General features: G+C 42.4%; 1 protein-coding gene across 1 annotated transcript in view; it reads right to left on the reverse strand.

The window, feature by feature from the left end:
• Positions 1–401: 401 nt before the first annotated feature.
• The window catches only part of SCUBE2 (signal peptide, CUB domain and EGF like domain containing 2), a gene marked incomplete at its 5' end in the record, with an annotated part of 41879 nt that continues 27577 nt past the window's right edge, over positions 402–14703 (reverse strand). The window contains 6 exons of the mRNA XM_051803898.1: positions 402–3851; positions 4587–4666; positions 5645–5797; positions 6377–6574; positions 7751–7912; positions 10455–10622. Of these exons, the coding sequence (XP_051659858.1) occupies positions 3699–3851; positions 4587–4666; positions 5645–5797; positions 6377–6574; positions 7751–7912; positions 10455–10622 (914 nt within the window). The remainder of the gene's footprint in view (positions 3852–4586; positions 4667–5644; positions 5798–6376; positions 6575–7750; positions 7913–10454; positions 10623–14703) is intronic.

A 14703-nucleotide genomic window follows, 5' to 3' on the forward strand; every position in this document is an offset into this window, starting at 1 on the left:
TCTACAAAGTAATAAAATACTTTGGAGTTACCTTAAGTTGTTTATTCTGTCTTCATGTAGCTTGTTACAAGAAACCAATTAACTCCAGCTCATCATATAGGAAACATTTTTAGAATAATTATTAGAATTAATACCAGGATAATTCTGGTATTATACTAGCTAGAATGATGTGCACCACTAAATATGTGAAGAATTGTATCTTTATGGGTATAGATGCAGGCTAGTATTATACTACATGAAACAGAATGCTATGGTAAGCAGATGTTCCCGGAATAAAGTCTATCTGATGTGCAAAAACTTGCTACACATCCATTAATTTTGTCACAATACTATTGTTTAGCACAGCAAAGATAACTTAAACTACTACCCAAGAACTTCACGCAACTAAAAGTTCACTGGTTTATTTCTCTTACCAAGAGTAACAGTCTGAAACATTTTACATTAATTTACAGTCATGAACAAGATCCTTATGCTTATCTCATGTAGGTGACATTAAGTCACCCAGTTAACGCTAATTATTATTTCAGAAAGTAAATCTTGTTTTATAAGGTTAAACATTTTTTGAATCATTTGTTGCCAAAACACAACAGTCTACAACCACATAGAAAGTAGAAATTAAAATTTCTACAGAGCCACTACCATCACTATGAAGATACAATGCCAAGTGTTTACAACATTCTGCAAGTTATCACTTCTCCCAGCATTTAAAAGAACAAAAATTCCCTCTTCACTTTTTACTGTACACACAGGAACTACAGTAAAAGAGGAAATTTTGATTCACAATGTTAGATCAAGGGTAACAGAAGTGCTTCTGAGTCATTTACTTTTAACGTAGAAAATGAACAGGGCTGCGGAAAAATAAGGACTCTCCTGGAAAAAAGGGCAGGTTTTCCCCTCAGCCCGTACACCAGACACACACACTCCTCTCCTTCCACAGACAGCAGCAAAAACGGTCTGTGCTCATGGGGCATCAGAGAAGCAAAGCTGAGATCCACTGTACAGACCTGAGGTGAGATGTGGGTCCCAGGCAACCATGCAGAGCTGGAACTGTGGGACTGCAAGAGGAGGTGGAGTGCAGTGAACCCAGAGCTCGAGTCAGTAACCCATGCACAGAGCAAGAAAGCCCTATTTCACCAATTAGAAACTTTTGAAGGTCTCACAGCTTTGGTTATTCTCAAACCCTTGTTGAAACCAATCACTGATTCGTGTGTCACTCAGCAACACACAACAGAACCGTTCAGATCTGTAGCCTTCCTGGGAGGGAACACAGCAAGAACTGTGCTGCTTCCTTTGGCAGCGAGCACACAGACACCACAGCAAAGCCACTCCGCTGGGCTTGGCCCAAAATTGGCACACCATGGTCACTCCAAGTGCCCCACTACCAGAGCAGAACTGCAGCATCTCAGAGTGCTCCACTGCCACACAGAGATGGCTGGTGGGTCACTGGGACTCACTGACACACTGCATCTGGCGTGGGAAGCCTCCAACAGTAGTGGGGTAAGGGTTGTGCAGCCAGAGGGAAATTCTTGAAATACTTTCCTGGGATCCCCCCATGACAGTACACTTCCTCACAGATGCAGCAAAGTCTTCTCACCACCCTTCTGCCTGTTTTGGCATTCCTCAGCCACTCCTCTCACCAATCACACTGCCTCATACCTTCTTCCAGAAAACCCCTGTCCTCCCTCCCCCCAGAGGCAGCAGGATGCTGTTCAGGACTGGTTCTCCCCCTACCCAAGCCCATTTCCTTCTTTTGCTGCAGGCCTGGCAGCCCTCTTTCTGGAATGGACATCCACCACCTTGCCACGACATCCACCAGCAGCAGCTGCAGCCAGTTAGGACACAGCTCTCCCTCTCTTGGTAGCAGGACAAATCATTTTCCTCCTCTGCCCAGACCACGGCAATTCCTCCACAGCAGCAGCAAGAGGAAGACAGTGTGCCATCCTGAGAGACTCTGCTCCCCAGCTGTGGCCAAAGCCATGGCCCCTTCCCATCACACCATGGCCAAGACATATCCTTACCACACACAGGCTGCATTGCCTCACGCTGCAGAGCAGGGCTGCCATGGCACAGCAGATCAGCCAGGCTGCATTTGGGAATACCCATTTGCTCCCAACAGTGCAGGGAAGAGATTCAGACCCCGACTCTTGATGAGGGTTCCCTCTGTCACACTGTGGACGTGGTATTATTCACATACAACAGTCAAATACCACATACCAATGCAACGAAACCCAGGAGATCTGACTCCACACCCTAGGAAAGGGAGCATTTGTCCTGGCTACGTTGTGAAGTGCCGGTACCTTTCCTAAGGTGGCACAGAGAGGGAGTTTGGTGTCCACTGCACCCCTTGGCATGGCCAGTGACCAAAAGACAGAAGTCATAAGTCCATTTGCAAATGTGTGGGACTGCAGCCAGCTTCCTTCAAAGCAGAAGGCCCCCAAGGTACATTATTCTGAGGGAATGGATTGCACAGCCAGAGGACATGTAAGTGTGGACAGAAAAGCACTGAGACAACATTTTGATCAACACAGTTCTCCTTAGAGGCCCTCTCAGAATAGCCTTCTCTCACACAGGAAACAGAGCCTGAGGAAAAGGACACAGAGCTCGGGAATCTTGAACGGCATTTTGCCATAGACGACTCCTGCGGCCACAGTCTGGCTGAGTCATTGTACCTCTCCTTCTCTCTAGCCAGACAGGGAAAGCAGCCCTTCTCTGCTCAACACGGTCATTGCAAGGTGCTCAGATAAAATGAGGAATATAAGGATTGAGGCTCATACCTTACCCAGGTTTAAACAGTGATGTACAAAAGCACAATCTATGTAAAGCTTGCATTTAAAATCAGGCTTCTGTGTTCAACTGCAGGTGCTCAGAGAACAGAGGTTTACACTACTTAGAAGATGCCTTGTGCTGTCCCAGAGCTATGCACAGGGACAACACTGGGATTTAGCAAAGAATCTGATCTGGTTTAACAGTTGCAGACAGCCCAAAATAGAAGTGTTCAGTGGGTCAGGGCCTGTTTTCCGATGCTGTGGTGCCCTTGGTTTATTCTGGTATCACTCCATTTAAACAAACAGGTCATTAGCATGGACGCAGTGTGAGCCAGACCCCAAACATTCAAGCTAATATTCAACCCTTTGCTTATTCCTCCATATGCTTCATACAACACATAGTTCAAATAAAAAATTACACCTTGTGCAATTCTTGGACTCACTGGTTGGCTCTGAATTTCCTGCGTAGCAAAAGTTAAGAGAGACATCAATCCTGTTCTCACTTTCAGCGAGACCAAAGATGAACTCAGCTTTGTTGAGGTAACATGCATTAATGGCAGCCCAGGGTTCATCCCAAACCACACTACTTAGCTTGTCTGTCCTCATTAGCTTTTAGAGTCACTGATGAAGCAACAGGGCAGAGCTCTACAAACTTCTGCTTGGTGCCATTCAGTTACAGATATTATGGGCAGTCTGTAATCCAGAGGCCCATGAAGTATCCTTGGTACCCAACGGGTATTAGCTGGAAAGGAATCAGAATTTTGTTCACCAAAATATTTATATTAGCTGAGAAAGCCAAACTCTGCCAAGAACGGAGCTGGCGAGCTTCCCTGGAGTGTCTCTGCCAGTGTGTAAAACACAGAAAGCACCCCCACCTACCACAGCCCCTCTGTGCATGCCCAGGGCTGGTTTAGCTTTTAAGTACAGTGCCAACTATTTGTAAGGCCTCAAAAATCTGGAAACTTTTGAGCGCAGCAGCCGAATGAAGGATCTTGGGAACATCTCTCTTGACTCTTGGGCTGTGTACTTGAAGTAGTTCTGTGGATGTGCCAACACGTCAAACAATGCTTTTATCAGCTTCTTGTCCTAGAAAAAGGAAAGCAGTATTACAGTAATTCCAGAGAGGAGTTAAGGTCAGTATTACCAAAGTTTAATGACTGTTTAACTCATAAAAGATTATGGGCATTTTACTTTTTAAGTACTAAGGCTTGGAAACTAGTGGAGCAAGGCTGACATTCAGGCCCCAGTGATATCACTGGAGTTTCACATTAGCAGCACCAGGATTTCTTCCCTCCTCATACTTCCAAGAACAGCAAACAAACAAACAAACCACAGAAGAAACACACACTTGATCTGATATCCAGCAAAATACAGGTTTGCTTGGGATGAAATGCATTCAACTTGTCTATGCAAGTCCCCTAACTAAGGTCAGAGAAATCCACAAAGAGATATTTTTTGCGCAGGAAGGAAAAACCTTTGCTAATCTACAGGCTACAAGTAGCAGCACCAAGTGCTTCCCCAAGAAATTAAATGCCATGTCCCTCAGTCTGCTCCACCACTTCCTTTCAGCACAGTCTACTGAAAGGGCTATCGTTGCCACAGATTTCCCTAGTAGGTCTGATCCACCTTTAATCCCCCTGGGCAAAGGGTCTCATATCCATTGCTCTGCACAATCAGGATCTGCTGACTGACCCCACTTCCCTGGAGCATACACATCTAATGCACCAAGGAACAGACCTGATCAGAGCAGGAAGCAAACTCACTCTCACCAAATAACATCATTTTCAATCAAAACCAATATGCTTAGTGGAAGGAATGTACCTTAAGTATTTCTTGATGATTTTCAGATGCATAAAGTCTACCATCCCGAACAATGTCTTCTATTAGTTCTTGGTAATCCTCTATGGGGAATGCACAAGAGAGTAATTTGCAGGTTCACTTCACATACATACTCAATACTTCCCTTGGTTCTTCTGCCCCCAGAAGAACCAGTAGTACTTGGCCCTCATATTAGCAGCCAGAAATTATTCCAAATGCTTTTCTGTAAAGAAACTACAAATACTGTTTACAATGAGAACAGTGTACCATGCTGAGCTGCCCAGCATCAATCTGTCATAAGCAAAAGAAATCATAAAGCACTTAAGAATGTAGTGCACACTGTAACCACCAACTGCACTGCAAGAACCCACCTGTAAAAAACCACAACCTGCTATTGACTTTTTTTCCACAGGAAAAGGGATAAAAAAAGGAGGTAGGGGGAAGCTTTCCCCTGGAAAATTCAGTATCCACTGTTGATGAAACTCTGCAGACTGCAAAGATGACTCCTCCATCATTAATCCAGTGTGAACAGAACATATAATATCACTTCACTTATGCTGAAGTGCAAAGCCTCAGCTCCAGTTTCACTTCTGATGATTCTGGCAAAGACAAGGTGAAAATCTTTCCCCTCAAGCTTTTTTTCAATATAGGTATTTTGCTATCTGATCACAAATGGTAGCAGCAACACGATAAACCAGAGGCACTTGGGCTCTGCCTACTTCCTAACTGGGGGCACTATCACCACCTGAAGCAACCCAGAACTGGGAAGGCACAAAAGTACATAAAACTTAGATTCTAGTTCTGAACTCTGCAATTTGCAGGCCAGAGCCCAAAACCCTAGATCTTTCTTTAGGTCTGTGGAAGGCTGGAAATACAGTGGCACTTAAGACTACAGTGCTATGCAGAATTTCTTTAACTAGCTTTAAATGAAAACAGCTACTGGGAACAACTCACAGTGACACTGCTGAGAGCACTGGGCTACCCTGCTGCCTGGGGAGTGGAGTTCTGCACTGCTGCAGCTGCTCTGGTCCACACAGGCTCAGCTGCTCACACCCACTTACCATCATATGTTACATAAGGAACTTGGAATCCTTTGGCACTGTTCCCTTCATTCGACTTGAACTGGATCCACAATTTCTTAGACCTAGAAGTGAAAGCTATGGGGCGTTCGTAGGTTTGACAGGTCTCATACGTGGTCACTGAGTTGGAAGAAGCTTTCAAAGGAAACACACAATAGGCAGTTATCTGACAGTGCTTCACACTAGCAAACAATTAGAAAATAGGTTACACTACCATGACAAAAATGCTTGCTGGTGGTAAGAAGAGTCCTCAAAATGTGGCAGGCCATCAGTGGATGGCAGGCCATCAATGAGTGACTTCTTGGTCAAGGAATATTTTCCCTTTTCCTAAAAGAAACAGCCTACTGTTTGAAGGACATGACTACACTAGAAACTGAAGCTGTTTATTCACATATCAGGCACCTTCAGGGGATTAGCAAGCATCTCCTCTTTCCTAATCTAGTCTAGAACTAGGCTCAGCATAGTACATGGTTAGTTAGCTTGAACCATCTACCCATTCTTAACAACTTCTCAGAGTTCACTGACACATCATAGCCTTGCACCCTTCTTTCACCCAAACCTATGGAGCAGCATTACCAAACAGGACTTCTCAATTTGCCATTTAAAGAAATTTCAACCCTTAAGAAGAGGCCAGCCAGGCTACATTTAGTTTACGTAAACAGAAATTCATGTAAGAAAACAGTGTTGCCTGTGTTGTAGATATTTCAGACTTACAACTCTTTCTCATCACCAGGTAATCTCCACACTCATCTTCTATTGGTAGAAATATTTCTGGAACCACAATCAGAATACGGCGCTTTGGCGGTGGGTTAATGTTCCAAGTGCACTCGGTGTTTGCAGGATAGTCCCCAGGATAGTTTGGTGATTCAATATATCCAGTGTAATCTCCCAGCTCACCTCCACACTGCCTGTCTGAAAAAGCAACATGGTATGCAAGACAAGGAAAAGTGAGAGCATCCCACAGCTCCTCTGCAGTCACTGTCAGGAACAGTACACGGGTGACAGACGGGCACACTTTTCTGTTTGCAGCTGGAGCAGGTACAGTTCTCTTTGCCAGCTTCTCTTCACACTGCTGCCTGCTTCTGCCTGGTTGTTTTAATCAATGTTGAGATATAAAAACACAGATTAGTCCCTGTTAATACAGCAGGTGCTATGGACGAAGCCATAGCCAAGCAGCAAGACAAGGCAGTTGTAAGAAGACACAGCAGTGGTAAAACAAGGATGCTCCACTTGCTTATACCAGGCAGAACTTTTATACAAGTACCAGCTGAGGTCAAACTGGAGCCTGAGGTGCTCTGCTCAGTCACCATATCTGCAGCAGGCCCTTTCTCTGCACAGATAGCATTGCTGGCAGTAACAGAGGGTAAACCCCACTGCAGATTGCTTTGCCAGTGCTCCCCAACTCTGTGCAGCAATAAGGGTTTGGGCACTACAGCCCTGTAAGAGTGATGTGTGGCTGTGACATGGACAGGGAACAGATTCTATAAGTGAGAGACATGCAGTCTCCAGAAAAACATTTCTGTGTAGGTATGTGTGCATATGTCTGTGTGTATATAAGTGTCTCCAGAGGTGGTTCTGAGCAGTCACCTCTCTGCCCTCTATTTTCCCTCTTTAATTTACCCTCAGCTTCCCACACTACAGCTACCATAAATCTAGAACAGTGGTTCTATTTGTAGTTGCCTTTTTCAAAGGCTGTTATTAAGAAGAAATGGTTACTAGAGTTGTTAAGTTTTGTGAGCCCGCTCCTTATTCCTTTTAATAGGAGGGGGAAAAAAATCAGGGTGCCAAGAACATATAACTCTGTTATATGAGGGGAGAAAAGATTTAATAGCGAGATCCTAAGCAATCCAGCACCAACAGGCAAGACACAAGCATCACTTACCATACAAGAATGATGGAATCAGTCTGCAGAAATGGTCTCTCATAGACCTCAGTAAGTCATGTGGGGTGAAATGCAGGCAGGCAGCAAAAGAGGAACAACACCTCTGCCTTCTCTCCAAGCTCCCTAGAGCAACGCTAAGTTCTGCCCTTAGGGCCACTCTGGACATTAATGGTAAGAGATCATCAAAACCATCTTCCTATACTTACTTTTGCACTGTGTTATATTTGTTGACCCATCAAAATCAGTAGTGGTGTTTCCAGGGCATGCAATGCAGTAATTTTGTCCAAACTCAGGCTGGTATGTCCCAACTGCGCAGCGAATACATCGATGAGTTGTGGTATTATAAAAATGGCCAGGTGAACACTGAACTGGACAGTAAGTAAATATGCATCATGGTTAAAAGAGTGGCAGTAGCATAAAATATGACTTTATAGATTTATATATGACCTAGTACAATTTCAGCAACTGAAATGCCATATTCATAAACAATGAGGGCAACAAAGCAGAGGTAATTGAACAAATTTCAGTTTATCAGCTCATTTTGTGCAAGTTTAGAATTCCCAAATGCAACACAATAGAGCAGTTCTGTGTGAAAACAGCAATAAAAGACATGGGGGAGTGAATATAACCACCATGATTTTGTAAGAAGGACACCAAGTAGAACAGCGTGTTACCAAATGGTCTAGCCACAGGCATTTGACTTGGAAGACAGACTGTCAGTGGAAAATACTAACTAAACCTTTCTTCCCTGCCTGCTCATGCCAGGCAGCATGGGCACTGCTGCTGCATCTTGGACAGCCCTGAGAGCAGCTCAGCCCAAGCAGAGGTGAGAGATGTTGGTCCTCTACAAGGGGCACGTTGTATCAATATTACTGACTAAATTGGTATATTGTCACCTTGTCCTTCAACAACAGACCATGACTCAGGGTACAGTCACCTCCACCAGCTCTGCTGCTGCTTCATTTCATCACATCACAAAGTCATCATGTTAGCAAGACACATGAGCTGTACCCCTCACAGGGCTTGCTGAGAGCACCTCCTGCATCACCAAAGTGAGGCCCCATTCCAACAACACCAGCTCTTCCATAAACACAACAGATTTTATGGAAGTTTTAGATGAGAGATAGACAGACGTAGGGGGGAAATACTTTCTAGCAGACTTGCAAATTTTTTCCTAGTTCCCTGCATGCAGACAAGAAGATTCTCCTCTCTTACTGAAATCTGAGAATACAGGACTCTAAACACCTTTGTTTACATCTCTAATTTGTGGATTTTGATTTGATTTTGCCTAGCTATTCTGTACCTATGCCCATCATCAACTGTGTTGAAACTTAAAGCAGTCAGAAACATCAGCCATATGTTATCTTTGCTCTTAATTCCATCACTACCTTGCTTCTTTTTTCTTGTGGGGTTCAAAAAAAAAATTTTCCTATTCCTTTTACCTCATTTGGCAAGTTTATCTCTCTCAGCTCAACATCAAAATAATTTACTATCTACTATCAAATGTAGTTTTCTGTGCTGCACAGTCCTTTTTTTTCTATTCTTTTTAAGCTCTGCTTACTCCTAAATAATTCTAGTCTTGTTGAGCTTTGCAAGCTAGCTCAGCCTGGAATCCTTCCCTACGTGCTGCCCCAATCCAAATGCTTCAGATAAAAGTCCCAAATAGTTCTTGCATCTGTGATTCTATGTCTCATGTGGCCTCTTCCACATGCAAATCCCTGAGCTCTTCATTCCAGTTAATAGAAAAAATTCCTTTAATCTCCACTCCAATTTGAAAACTGAACCTCATTTATAGACTTGATTTTGTTTATGCTAAAATAAAACTGAAATCACTTCCTCTTATCTTGATCCAAAGTTTTTAATGTGTTCTTTTAGTACTTCAATTTTTCAAAATTAAGTATGAAACAACTCCATTAGTGGATTTAGTGATTCTTCACTGAAGAAATTTTAGATATCACACTATTACCAGTAACATTAATTCTTTAACAATATTGCAAAATTCTTATAATATGTTGCAATTCTCAATAGTAAACATATCTTAACTGACACTAGACAGAGCTCTTAATGCAAACCACTACCAAATGTTTGCATCAGGACCTTATTTCCATACCTTATTTTCACTCTGCAGCAGTGGCTTTCCTAATAAGACTTTTTCCTCGAGTGATTTTTATAAGCAATTTTCTTTTACCCATTCTTTAGGACATTGAGTAAACCGTTATACTGATTAACATTTCATCTCTCTCCACAGACACATATATTTATCACCACTTTCAGAGACAATTTCATAGCTGCCTTTCAGCTTTTTAAATTTTAGATACTAAAGATGCTAACAAAATTCCATCATTTTTAAAGATATGATCCCCATTTAATTTTCAGTCCTGTGATAAAACCTTGGGAGCTGATAGCATGTCAGCTCCACTGTGATCAAATTTAGACAGTTGTCTGAGGTGCCACAGGGTTAAGCTGAATGCTCATTTTTTAGGTTTAGCCCAAGGAACACAAGCCAGTTTCCCATTATAAACACAAAGAAAATATTTTCTTACTTATCCACTACGACTGAAATTGCCTCCTTTACATTTTCGTGTTGCTGCTGCACTTAAAACCCAAAAAGTCTTGAGACTTTTTCTTCCTTTTGTTCCTTTATATGACTCTTCACAGATCAACAGCTTTACTGATCAACTTAGGTAGATGTCCTAATCCCTTCTAAGGTCTTGTGTAAAAATCAGTTACAGAAAGAATTGAGACTTTACTGAGTTTCCCTGAAGCCAAGCCAGGCCAGCCAGCTCAGAGACTGATGGAAGGACTGATTCTTGAAAGGAGAAAGATCCTTCTCTGAATGCCCTGCTTGGAGCAGTGCCAGTTACTTTTGCCTCAGAGTAACACAGTTCATCAAATAAATCTCGACCTTACCTTTGGCCTCACAGTCCTGAAACAAGGATGCACTGCTATGTCTTGTCGTCAGACCTCCTCCGCAGGGAAAGCAGGATACTCTCCCAGCTTCAGGCTGGTATGTCCCCAGGGGGCACGGCAGACACGGTTTGAAGCCATCAGGAGAATGTTCACCCGGGGAGCACTGATCTGGAAGAGGAAGGACACACTTGCTTCAATCTGTACATTGCAGATGAAGGCATGTTACTGAGCCTGCACAGGACCTGAAACCTCACGGTGAAACTGCTCTCCTCCTTCCTTGGGAAGTGGGAACCAGGGTTTCAGAACTGAACACAAGTAACAGCATTAACAGAACTCAATGCATCCAATGTACAGCGTCAGACAGAAACAGACACTGGTAACCTTTGGTGCTAGTGAGCTCTTCTGTGAGCTGGAATGGATTTCATGCTTTGTTGCAAGGCCACACTGGACACTCGGCCCATCCAGTGCTTTCTGCTCATCTGCACAGTGCAATTGTATACTGACTATCTCCTCTTTCTAGCTAAAGAGCTCTTGGACTCCTCTCAAGTGAAATAATTTAGTACTGAACCTAAGAGGCCAAAAATGTACTTCCAGATCTCTATAAGTATTTTAATCTTAATCTTAATTGAATATTCATACTTCATAACCGTTAGCATTACTATATTGTGGTGTGAACCTTGAGCACCACAAGTAATGGGGTAAATTCATTAAACTAAACGTTATGCATGCCTCAAAGACTTTTAAAGTAGAAATATTCTTGCCATTCCTCTGATACTGGATCTTAGATAATTATCTGTGCACTGGATTGTTGTGTTCTGTGTGGTACATGGAGAACGCTAAATCTGACTGATTTTACTTAAAACACACACCTCAATACTATCTAACAAGCCCAGCAATATTTATAAGTGTCTTTGAAAAGTTCTGGTTTTCAAACTTTTCACAAAAGAACTGGCTTTCAGTGCCAGTATTTAATAATTACCCTGCTCTGGAAAGGCACAAAACACTGTTGCAGTTGTTCAGCTGTGCTGAAAAATTCTGTCCTTTTAAGACCTGTTACGATAATAAACTGTTAGTTTTAGTTTATAGCTCCAATAAATCACTCAGTGAATAGCTGTTTTGTTAGGAAGTTAAATTGGCCTTGGCTTCATTTCAGGATATATGACTAACAACAAGCAGGGCATTAACTACCGGTCATGATCAATGATGAAGAGTTTTGTTTATGGCTGATACACTGCGTGGAAGAGTCAGTGTTCCTCTTTAGCTTAAAAATAAAATACAGCAGGTTAAGCAATGCTCTGTAGCTTATCAATGAAAGCTTTTGAGGAAGTCTTAGCTCTTGGTTCTAACTATTTCCACCACACATCACTTCTGCCCTCATAAGGACACACATTCATTTGCTCCCACACTTTTCAAGCCTTTCTCCATTTTATAAACATTCCTACAGAACACTCATCTCTGTACACTTTGTGCACTTCAACAAACATGAATGAATTAAGGCTTTCATTGCAGCACTCCAAATAAGGTAAGGAAAGAGCACTATTTACAATTCCACGACAAGGAAAGACAATCAAGGTTAGTAAAGGTGATTTTGAGAAGTGGCTACTGACTTCAGAAAGCCTGGAGCAATGGAAAGACCAGTGCATATCTGCTTCCCTCAAAAAACTCCACAGTTCTATGAGAAATCCATGCTCTGAGTGGTCTCACTAGAAACTATCTGCTCTCTGCTATCTCCCCTTAGCCTGTCCTTTTACATTCATTTTAATCACATGTCAAGTTTGGAGTGGTTTGGGGTTTTTCTTTTACACTTGGGAGAGGGAGTATCTCTGTTCTGTGTTTTGAACAGAATGTTACTTTACATTGACCATACAAATTCAACATTAGAACTGTACTTCAGGTTTCCTGAAGTTGCTCAAAGTCCAGCATAACAGTAGGACAGCTATCAGAACTCAAAGAAAACCTGTCCCAGGCAGAAATCAAACCCACTACTTATGTGGAAATGTTACATTTGAGAACTTATCCCATCAGATCTCTCTTGACAACTTTATTATCTGCAGCTTACTTGCCTTGACACCACATGTTGTAAAACTGTAGAGTTCCCCATGGAACAAAACTGAGTTAATTTAAATCTTCCAGGATTATTTAGCAAAGTGCCTACTTTCTGAAAATTTGCATTGAGGAAGCAAACTTAAGAAGACCTCCTCATACATCACTGAGATCCTCCAAATGGGGCATCCTTAAATGCACTGCATGAGTGAACTCTGAGAGGAAAAGACGGGGCAGAAGCATCCAGTGGTCTGTTTCTGTGCCTTACCTCCACATTGAGACACACTGTGAGCTCCAGCTAATTTTTGGGTTCCAGGATTCTGAGAACTGGGGCAAGAGTAACAAGTTATTTGTCCTTCCTCATCCTTGTTAAGTTTTACTGGGGCATAAACCACGCAACTTTCTCATTCCCCATCATAGTACATTCACATGCATCAACTAACAACAAGAAAGAAAATATCAGATCTAACATCTAACACTGACATTTTGTGTCTGTGGTTTCAAACCCAAATTAGGTTGCCAGCTGCTGGATTGCTAGAGAAAGTGCAAGGTGATAGAAAGACTATGGTCACACAAGTATTAGATCTGGTCAACTGCAATGTAGCAGTTTCTGTGCACTGAGAGAAGGTTGATATTAATCTGAGATCAATTAAGCTGTTCTGGAGCTACACTCCAAGTGCTTCAGGCCCCATTTCCCACTTGCACTAACTGTTCCAGGGATGCATAGTGGCAGGTCAGCAGGATGGTGGGCTATGCCTGTGACAATCCCCACAGAAGAAACACAGGGCTGAGACAGTGAAACACAGGAACTGTATAAAATCAGTATGGGTCAAAACTTTTCAATTAGATCTGAACCAACCAAATCAAATATTTTCTTTTGATTTTCCTAAAAGGTGTCAACAACAGAAAGAAAACTGTGTTAAAAAAAAAAAAAAGGCTAACTAGCCACCACCACCACTGTAATAGGGTGTTCAAAACCAGCTGAAAAAGCTGTGTACAGTGTGGTGGTTACAGCCATGCACTAGCTTGCAGAGAGAAAAGGATCAAGTAGGAGGACACAGGACAGGCTGCCCCAACGTTAAAGGCCATGTAACATCTCCTCAGCTCTTTCAGTACGAACTGCAGATTAAAATGAAGAATATCTGCTTGGGCAACAGCATCTTGCTGGAGAAGAAACAGGCTGAGAGAGGACCCCAGCTGGATGAGCAACAGGCTTGCTCTGTGTGCCCACATGGTTTGGGATCACAGGACACCACCACCCCAGCTGGCCACCCTCTGCCCCAAAATCACTGCTTATCACTATCAGAGCCCCAGCATGTGGAGGGGCCTTCCAAGACAGAGCAGGTGAGGGGAACACTAATTGCCTTTACAATAGGGGTGACTGGCTTATGAAGCAGCATAACTTTCTTCTGAGACACACCAAACACTTCAGGCTTTGATAGATCCTATGTGTATATGAGAAAAAGAGGTTAATACACCCAGATACAGATTTAGCTATTTACAGTCTAACAAATATTCATTATTCAGTGCAAATATTAGAATTACTCCAAGTGATGTCCAAGTTTTAATGCCTCAGGCTCTCAAATATATCAGTTTCTTCACGTGACCACATCAAGCCAAACTTTTCAGAGTGGTAAAAGTGTCCAGACAATTTGATCCACAAACACATTCCCTGTAAAATGCTCCAAGTTCTTCCTCATGTTCCACCTAGAAATGTTTCAAATAAAGGCCACTCATCTAGTAACACTGGAGTACAGAGCAGGGGTAATGTGGAAAGCCTGTTTAGAAGCTCACAGCATTCACCAGGGCCCAATTTAGCATAACAAATAGATTTAGTGTTAGATTCAATTATAGTAACATTAATTATAGGGCCATTATTTCAACACAGAAATAATATCCCAGAAATCCATAGGACTGTGCATAAAGCTAGGATGAACCTTCTCTTAAAAAAAAAAAACAAAACAAAACAAAACAAACACACACCCCCCCCCCCCAAAAAATCCACAAGAAACACCTCTAAGAAGTTTGACCTTTACTGACATCTGTTTAAATGAAACAAAAAAGAAGTTTATGAGCTTCATTTCACAAAACTGCACGGTCCCACCCGACACATGGGAAATACCCAGTCAAAACTAGATCTGAAGATTTGCAAATAATGACATTAAAACACAATTCCACTGGTTGGCTTTGCTCTTTTTTCAGAAAC

Source organism: Manacus candei, unplaced genomic scaffold (genome assembly GCF_025592945.1).
Source record: "Manacus candei isolate 608988 ecotype Guabito, Panama unplaced genomic scaffold, ASM2559294v1 h1tg000060l, whole genome shotgun sequence".
Lineage (NCBI taxonomy): Eukaryota > Metazoa > Chordata > Aves > Passeriformes > Pipridae > Manacus > Manacus candei.